A 9073-nucleotide genomic window follows, 5' to 3' on the forward strand; every position below is an offset into this window, starting at 1 on the left:
TTACTTGTGTTAACTACTTAGCAAGGGATTACGTAAAAAAATATATTATATAAGCCCATTGCATCTTCATGTAAATAGAATAATACTAGGTATATCTGATATTGCTTGTATGTGAGGAATTTGTGTCTGTGGTGCCACCTGATGACAACCACTAGTTCTGAAAACTCCCCATTATTACGAAAATCTCGGGTGGTCGCCGCGCACTACAATAACACACACTCCGTTAATCACTTTCAAAGATACGAGAAAAAAAATCCAAAGTATCGTTGAAAAATCACATAAGTCCCTCCTGTTATGCTCTTATTTTCTCATTTTTTTTAAGGTAGAAAGCTAGACATTTTCAAAGGATAACTCGTACTTTTAGGTTGTCACTACAATCGCCGCTACCTGAATCTGTTATCACTCGATCCTTGCTCCCTGTTATCTCCCTCCATAGTTCTTGCTGCCATCATTTCTGGACGTTTATCTAAGGTGATAGTAATCTGATGCACCAGACCACAACACAGGAGTCTAGAGGAGTGTGTGTGTAGTGTAAGCAGGTGTGTGGAACGCTCATCTGCTGGCACGTATGTACACTACTAACCTAACCGAACCTACTACATGACCGTGAACTCTATGGAGACGCATGGGGGTGCATGTGTGCCAACATTTCACAGAGGAGACACATGAGCCAGGGAGTCATGATGCAGTATGGGCGAGACATTAATATTATTTGGCCGGTTTACCTAATTTTTGGTAAGCTTCATCCTGCTTACCTCATCACAATAACCTGTTCCCTGATCGATTTTGATGTGCATTGATTTAATATGATAAGTACCTCTCGATAAAACCACTTATTTTCATCCCAAGATAGGTGAAATGTCTTCCTGGCGATCATCCACTTTAATTGGGTATTATTAGTCTTTAATTCAAGTTTGTGGTCCATATAAAGTCCAGTGTAATGAAACATGCATTCACTCGCCTTCCTTTCTGTGTATTTCTTGGTTCTTTAGGACAGCAAAGATAAAAATGTTAATAGACTTTATAAAGACAGGCAAAACAGGTGTAAGAGCTATATAACTTCCTTCTTGATAGAGGAATTAAGTAAATGCACAAGAATGGCAAATATAGACAGATTCATTTACTAGCAAGACTTGATGTAAACGTATGACGGTGCTGTAACTTCATTCTTGAGAGAGGAATTAAGGTATCTGCTCCAAGATGTCACACAGAGAAGGCATCAATAACCTGGCACATTCCAGGATGGCTCTGCGAGGATTACGGGTGGTGGAGATGGCAGGTCTGGCTCCTGCTCCATTCTGTGGCATGATTATGGCTGACTTTGGTGCAAACGTTATCAGGATTGATAAGGTGAGACTATAGGAATCATCTATTGAATAAATACAAAACCTGAATTTGTATAAGACTACTTGGAGTCAGTGCCGCATAGATAGTGCACATTGAGGTCTAGGTTGCTCTTGATAACTAGTGTGGTGCATATTAGAAAATGCAAGTATTGTCCACAGACAAGAGGACCCGACCAGGACCGGCTAGGACGAGGCAAGCGGTCACTGGCACTGGACCTCAAGAAGCCGGAGGGTGTCAATGTGGCCCGGAGGCTGTGTAGCAATGCTGACGTTCTCATCGAGCCGTTCCGAAGGGGTAATGATGGACACACAAACTCTTGAGGCCCCATCATGTGAGTGGGCATCTCTTAAGACACAGTGTGTGTTTCAAAGAACACTTTAGAGTGATGTAGATCATTCTTGTACCATACAGATCTCGTATGATGGCTTAAACTTAATATCTTTTTCTGATTTGTTCTCTGAAATATACTGTGTCTTTGGAAATACTATATAGGACACAGTTTTGGCTGAGGGCACAGTAGATGAAGCTTGTTAGTGTAATGTGTCATTGGAAACATGCTGCCTTGATAAATATGCCTGCCTTGATAAATATGTTTAAATGGATATTTGTACCATAAAAGATTTAATTTATAATCTTGGATGGACCTGAAGCAAGAACTGGAAAACATCCTTACTTGTTTTGAGGAACAAGTGAATGTTGGATACATAATATTAGATCATTTAGTCATCAATGGTATGCAAATAATTATTCTTGACTTTTGCCAAAGATATAAAGAAGCTTTGTTCCAAACAGTGAATAAAGTTAAGACAGATTTTATATCAAGAATTTTTAGTCCTCACCATTTGAAAATATATCATTGGATATCACATATTGGCTTTGCAGGAGTCATGGAGAAGCTTGGACTGGGGCCAGACACTCTCCTCAAAGACAACCCAGGGCTTATCTATGCCAGGCTGACTGGATTTGGCCAGTCAGGGCCATGTGCAGACATGGCTGGCCATGACATAAACTATGTTGCCTTATCAGGTACACTCTGAAGTTCTGTATATTTTCATGCAGATGTTTTATTCATACAAGTTGTTTAGGATGGGTGGGCTGGTTGTTTGGGATGACCCACTTATCCACGATGCTTCCCTCAGGTTTACTGTCCATGTTGGGTCGCAAAGGTGCACCGCCAACACCACCCATCAACCTCCTGGCAGACTTTGCTGGCGGCGGCTTGATGTGTGCGCTGGGCATCAGCCTTGCACTTCTAGAACGCTCCAAATCAGGTAGGGAAGAAACTGCTCCTGTGATTGTGTATTCTCCTGTAATGTTAGCATAGCAAGAAACAGGGCTGGGAATTGTGCCTTCATTTTTCTTGCCAAGTGCTTTATCACTGTTGCCTGTCATAGTGCCATGGCCCCAGTACACTGAGACAGACAGTTGTGGTTGTACATAGTGCAACATGAAAGGCTTGTGATGGGTTGTGCAACTTGTTATGGGTGACAAGCTCTCTTTGTAAGCTTGATGTCACCAGTCCCTGCTTCTCAGTACATTCAGTTTCTGATGATGAATATGAGCAAATTCATGTTTTGGAGATAATATTGTATGAATAATAAATTCAAAATCATATTTAATCACAATGAAAACACTCCAAAAAAATTATGCTGTATAATATGTATTTTTCTCAGAGGTTCTTCTTTAAAGGAGATGGAGTTGAGAAGTCATCTCTTAATGGGAACAAAAATATAGGACAAGGCTTCTAGTACCTTTGTTCATCCCATATTAGTTACCTTTTACAGTGCAAAGGGAATACAGTGACAGTATCCTTCCAGGCTGACCACAAAGTGCATTGCCATTTCATAACCACAGGGGAATGATACATGTATTCCAGCACATATCATCTTTCATCACATGTAGGACAGGAAGCCACAGTAACTTGAATATTCCACAAAAAGGTCATGATACCATCGGTGTGTTACAGGAAAAGGTCAAGTCATCGATGCCAACATGGTGGAGGGTGCCGCTTACGTTGGCTCATGGATATACTCCTCTCAGGGGATGTTCTTGTGGGGTAAACCTCGAGGGGAAAACTGGTGAGTGATGAGAGGAAGGTGTTAGGAGAGGTCAAACAACAGGTTAGTACCTTCACAATGAAGGAGTTAAGCTTCTCATGTATGGGTGAGGTTAGTGTTTGGATGGGTCCTTCACTCACTATGAATAAGGACCAGCTTTTGATGCTTTACTGTGAGACATTCATCAAGCTTCATGGTATTGTGAGTGCCATATGACAGTCCCATACTATTAAATTGATCAATCAGTCTATCAGCTATAATGTGAAAATAGATAACTGTACAATGTTACCTTGATTAATGAGTTTTTACCTCAGCTACAAATTTCCCTACGTGCATGCCAGTGTTGGTGGTGATGCTAACATGTCCCCCACCCACCCCCATCAGGCTGGACTCTGGTGCACACTTCTATGACACCTATGAGACCAGTGATGGCAGACACATGGCAGTGGGAGCTATTGAGCCTCAGTTTTATGAGGAACTCATCTCCCTTCTTGGCCTTGATGCAGAAGAGGTGGGACAGTTTGATGAACCTGAAGAGATGAAGAAAATAATTGCTGCAAGATTCAAGGAGAGAACACAAGCAGAGTGGAGCAAAGTAAGCTGTTTTGCCATTCATCTTGATAATATTCCCTATTTGTTCAAAGCCGAACATAATGCTGTATGAAGAATGTAACCCAATGTGTTCCAATGCTTGTTCCTTATAATTCCTGTAAGGAGATGGTCATGAGACAAGAATCGCAATTTGGTTCTTTCTGTACATTCTGCTCTTGTCCTGTCCACCACTTTCATCCTCCTTCTCCCTTATCTATCATATACAAGGAAGAATACATTTACTACTATTTTCTCACAGAAAAGAAAAAAATCACTCATGAAGTACACTGTCTCCTAAATAAATGAAGACAAGTAATGCATAATAGGTGAATATACTCAAGAAAAGCAAGCTACAGTCATAACCACATTCACAGGTGTTTGAAGGGAAGGATGCTTGTGTGACTCCTGTACTGAGCATGGAGGAAGCACCACACCACCCTCACAATGTCGCCAGAAATTCCTTCATTCCATCCGTCTACTCTCCGGACACCTACGAGCCTCGCCCTGCCCCGATCCTCTCCCGCACCCCTGCCACCTTGCCGCCAGGACTGAGGGCACCACAGATAGGGGAGCACACCATTGAGATTCTCACTGAGGCAGGATACTCCAAGGCAGCTATTGAGGAACTGTTAGCAGGGAAAATTGTTGCTGATGCCAAGAAGAAAGCAAAGTTATAGTGTGTGTGTGTGTGTGTGTGTGTGTGTGTGTGTGTGTGTATCAGTGTTTCATTGAAGTGAGTTTGAACCTACCATTATTGTTCTGTATATATATAATGGCTTACTCAGTTATGCCTGTGTGAATGGAGTATGTAATAGAATATATATAAACATACTTGTGGAATCTGCTGTTTTATAAAAAGATGGGAATATTTTTAAAAAATAATAATTATAAAAAGTTGTGAATGACCTCTACAGTGTATGAGAAGAACTAATTACAATCATATTCATATTGATTTAACTTACATAAAAAATAATAACTAATTTTAAAGTTTTCAGTGTAGTATATTCATGTAATTTATGATACATTTCTTTTTTAGACCTAGAGAAATATAGATGAAGTTTATTTTGAAGATGCTTGGTATGATATGGAGGTTTTGAATTGAGTAGAGATATAGTCTTACTTCTGATAATGCAGAGTTTTGGTCTGACAGGAAAGTTTTGAGGTAACTTGAGAGAAAAACCAGCACTGGTAATACAGGTATGACTTGGTGTGAAGATTTGCTTTGAAAGGACCAGAGAGAAAACTTTGTTCTTCATAACTCAAGTGTGTGTGTGTGTGTGTGTGTGTGTGTGTGTGTGTGTGTCTGCAATAACAAGGGGACAGAACAATTACTGTTACAATGGTGCTCAGATAATTGTAAGTAATTAGATGCCTTTATTGTGGCACAAATAGGTGGGTGATTCTCTCTCTCTCTCTCTCTCTCTCTCTCTCTCTCTCTCTCTCTCTCTCTCTCTCTCTCTCTCTCTCTCTCTCTCTCTCTCTCTCTCTCTCATTGATATAACACGGTTTTCAGTTGTATTTATACGATATTAAATAAATACTATAACTGATACCTCTGCCTGACCTACCTTAATAACTTACAGACACAACCTTATTTAACCGTGTAATCTAATCCTTCTTCCTTGACATTCCCTCAAGGGGCTCACCATGAACATCTCTCTCTCTCGTTAAAAGAATCGTATTCCTGGTTTGTAAAGTGCGTGAATTTTCAGCTCCTCGTTATCGTTCGTTCCCTCAAAGAAGTCTCTCCCCAACACACACACACACACACACACTCCATAGACATTACGGAGTCGGCTGATCTCCTTTCTAAACAACAGTCTCATAAAACTCAATTAAATGTAATTACCATGAATAACAAAGGCGTCATGCATACGAACAGCAAGTGACGCGCTACCTTCATGACAACATCCTCACGTTATGTAAGCACACTTGGCACATTTAATACTTCCTCTTGTAAACATTTAAGGAATTCGTATTTTTAACCCGAATTTCGCCTTCCTAATACATGTGCAGGATCTTGCCATTATGCTTGTAAGACAGTCTACGCACGGGTAATTCAACGTGGTACTCATTCGCTAGTTTCAATCCTTAATGGAAATACTGTGGACTACGAATACGGAAAGACCATCAGAAACACTTTGGCTACATGGGTAATTACTCGGGTTCTCATAAATGTTTCTCTTGAGCATCCTTGTTAAACTATGACTAGAAACATCAAAACCCCTTGAATATCATAATAACTTTCACCAGTGCCTGTCAGAAGCCGAGGTAAGATATCGGTGTCTCGGTGAAAACGATTATAAATCAATTCTGTAGAGTGTTTAGGCGTGACCACCTTGGGGATTGGGCTCTCCGCTGCTTTGTCACAATTGCCTGCGGCGCGTCTTCATTTAAAAGTCCTCTATTGTTTTTTTCTTCTAAGAAGTATACTTTTTTATGTGGTAATTAAACTTCTCGCTATTGTGAAGCACACTTGAACACGTGGCAGGTACGGGAGGGTAAGGTTTCACTGTAGATGGCGACCAGAGGAAAAGACTTCCTTCACCTACCTCCCCCTCCGCTGCAGTGCGGGGCCGTGGCTGGTCACTGAATGACCTTCACAGCGTTGTCAAGTTTCGTGGTATATACACCAAAATCATTGCTATTATTCTCAAATAAACGAAATTTTAGTAGTTTTCATCCTTATTAAAGAAATGGATGTATTCAAATTCATGTTGAAGCAATAAACAGTTCACGCACCGTACATAAGGGTGAATATTGTGATTGAAGTGGCAGGGTGATTGGCAGGGGAATCCCCATGTGGGCACGCCTAAACGCTCAGTACAAAATAGATTCACTACAGAAATATGTCAGTGTGTTGCTGTGGTGTCGTGTGCAAGGCGGCAGTGGTGGACTCCAGCCAGCACAACCTCCGTCCTCCAGTAACAGTGATAAATGTGTCACGAAATTCGGACCGTCTCACCTGCTTCGCTCGACCCTCCCTTCTAACCGTAAGGATGAAAAGCTTCTTTCAATTGAACCTAACAACACTTCATAACATCCTGACCTCCTAATACAAACAGTGTTTGGATAATATCGATTTCAGACCAAAATCAGCGATGGCATTCTCAAACTTTTCGGTGTCTGCCTACTTTCTCAAAGGTTCCGGTGTCTTCTGCCCACTTTTATCAGGCTCTAGAGGAAGTTACTTGGGTTACCAAGGATGATTCATGATCATAGTTATATAATCTGTGTGGTCAATTGGGAAGAACACCCATCAAAGCCCAATTAATCATGTCTATGGTCTTTGGAAATAGTTATCATGAAAGCCCAAAGCGTTTGCAAATACTGGCCGTGGCAGGATAATGGCAAGACGGACAGCCTCCTGACCTTGACTGTCCCGCCACGGGATCAATGAGGGAGTGCAGACCTTGAATGTCAGCCGAGGCAACAACTTTTCATCCTCACACAGGCTGCACAAAACACAAAGGAAGTGACACTGAAAACATTCATTTCATCAATGGTTACCGAGTATCTCAACTACGATATGTAGCAATGCACAACACCAAAGGCAATCTATAGAATCTTGTTGAGCACACACAAGAAAGAAAAGGGATTGAAAAGAGTAGATTATCGTATATTTAGCCGTATGATGATATAATGGTCAGAGGTGGCTCTAGGACGATAAGAAAGGCTTCAAAGTGGTTTGTGGTTAAGGAAACACATCGAACAACATTGAAAGGGTTAAATAAATATGTTATTAGAATGTAACACCTGTTTTGTGGTTAAATTCGTGAAACTGAAGATTATAAAAAAGTTTCCGAGCAGCGAGTGTCAGAACAGGAAAACGTTTTAGCACGTAAGCACCACGGCCACTGATGATACACGCAGGCGGTCATGGTAAATGTATCATGCCATTTCCCTCTCTGTCACCTTTAGAGAAGAGTGCAATTTACGAAAAACCTCTCTCTCTCTCTCTCTCTCTCTCTCTCTCTCTCTCTCTCTCTCTCTCTCTCTCTCTCTCTCTCTCTCTCTCTGTCAAGTAATTTTAACATTCTATCTCCCCGTGTTACAGGAAGCCTTCCCTTCCCTCCCTTTCATCGAGCTCACACTGCAATTCCCTCTCTTTTTCAAGCAATTCAAACAGTGTCCTCCCAGTCTATAGGAAGCCTTCCCGCTCACTCTCCTATGCTTCCTCCTTCTCATGCAATTCAAACACAGTCTTCATATTTCACACGTAGTCTTCCTCGCCATCCTTCTCAGCCTCCATTTGCTTCTCTCTCAATCAATCCCCAAAAACCTATCATATTTTATTTTGGTGTCTTTCTCTACAGATGCTTTCTCTTCTTGAAAATATAGAAAAGGAAATAAGGAGACAGCTAAAGTCCAGTTTACTTGTACAAGGTGATTCCGGATGTTATTGCTTTTCTAATACAGCGTCAAGTTTGGTCACGATGTAAAGGTATGTTGGTGCTTCAAAATCCTTACAAATGTTCCTTATACTTAAAACATGTATCGTAAATTAACAGGCGCTAGGAGAAGGTTCGAATTCAAGATAGTATTTAAGCTCATAAGAATTTAATGAATCTCATGCCATTATACGTAATAAAAAAAACACATTTCAGCTTGGAAATTCAACCAAAATATATCATAGATCACAAAATACGAAAGGAGAAAGTAAAAGTATCAAAGTTCAAAGCGTAATGACTCACAAGGCAGTATTTAACAGTAGAAGCGCACCCGGCCTACAAAATTAGCTACATTCCAGCAAAAAAGAACAATAATTGGCGGTAGAGGGGCACGCTCCCCCCCGCCGCCCCCACAGCCCCGTTCCTACTTAGCATCCGCCCCTATGGTGACGTCACGCCCGCAGACGTTGCCAAGCCAGAGACAACTAGCGAGAGATAAATTTTAGCATCACGCGAACACTGCATGTTCCTCCCCTTCTTCCTCCTTTTCACCTCCTCCTTCTCCTCCTCCTCCTTTCTTCTCCTCATCCTCATTTTCTTCAGCCTCATCTTTCTCCTCCTCCTTCTCTTCCTCCTCCTTCCCTTCTTCCTTCTCCTCTTCTTCATCTCCTTCTCTTCTTCAGCCTC

The 9073-nt window shown here is 41.3% G+C and overlaps 2 protein-coding genes across 9 annotated transcripts in view; both read left to right on the forward strand.

Moving 5' to 3' along the window:
- The first annotated feature begins 203 nt into the window (after positions 1–203).
- Positions 204–5547, forward strand: LOC135090717 (alpha-methylacyl-CoA racemase-like). Of its 8 annotated transcripts, none has more exons than XM_063987731.1 (8): positions 213–665; positions 1242–1350; positions 1506–1641; positions 2230–2373; positions 2487–2618; positions 3314–3425; positions 3789–3999; positions 4370–5547. In XM_063987731.1, the coding sequence occupies exons 1-8, from the start codon at positions 601–603 to the stop codon at positions 4670–4672; spliced, it is 1212 nt and encodes a 403-aa protein (XP_063843801.1). In that variant the 5' UTR covers positions 213–600; the 3' UTR covers positions 4673–5547. The 8 variants fall into 8 exon arrangements, with proteins under 8 accessions (XP_063843807.1, XP_063843808.1, XP_063843801.1 ...); XM_063987735.1 differs by having other exon boundaries at positions 215–735; XM_063987736.1 differs by having other exon boundaries at positions 215–471.
- A 1329-nt stretch (positions 5548–6876) lies between these two features.
- Positions 6877–9073, forward strand: part of LOC135090715 (major facilitator superfamily domain-containing protein 12-like) — a 49116-nt gene continuing 46919 nt past the window's right edge. The window contains exon 1 of the mRNA XM_063987723.1: positions 6877–6988. The gene's annotated coding sequence lies outside the window, so the exon portion shown is untranslated. The remainder of the gene's footprint in view (positions 6989–9073) is intronic.

This window comes from Scylla paramamosain, chromosome 35 (assembly GCF_035594125.1).
Source record: "Scylla paramamosain isolate STU-SP2022 chromosome 35, ASM3559412v1, whole genome shotgun sequence".
Lineage (NCBI taxonomy): Eukaryota > Metazoa > Arthropoda > Malacostraca > Decapoda > Portunidae > Scylla > Scylla paramamosain.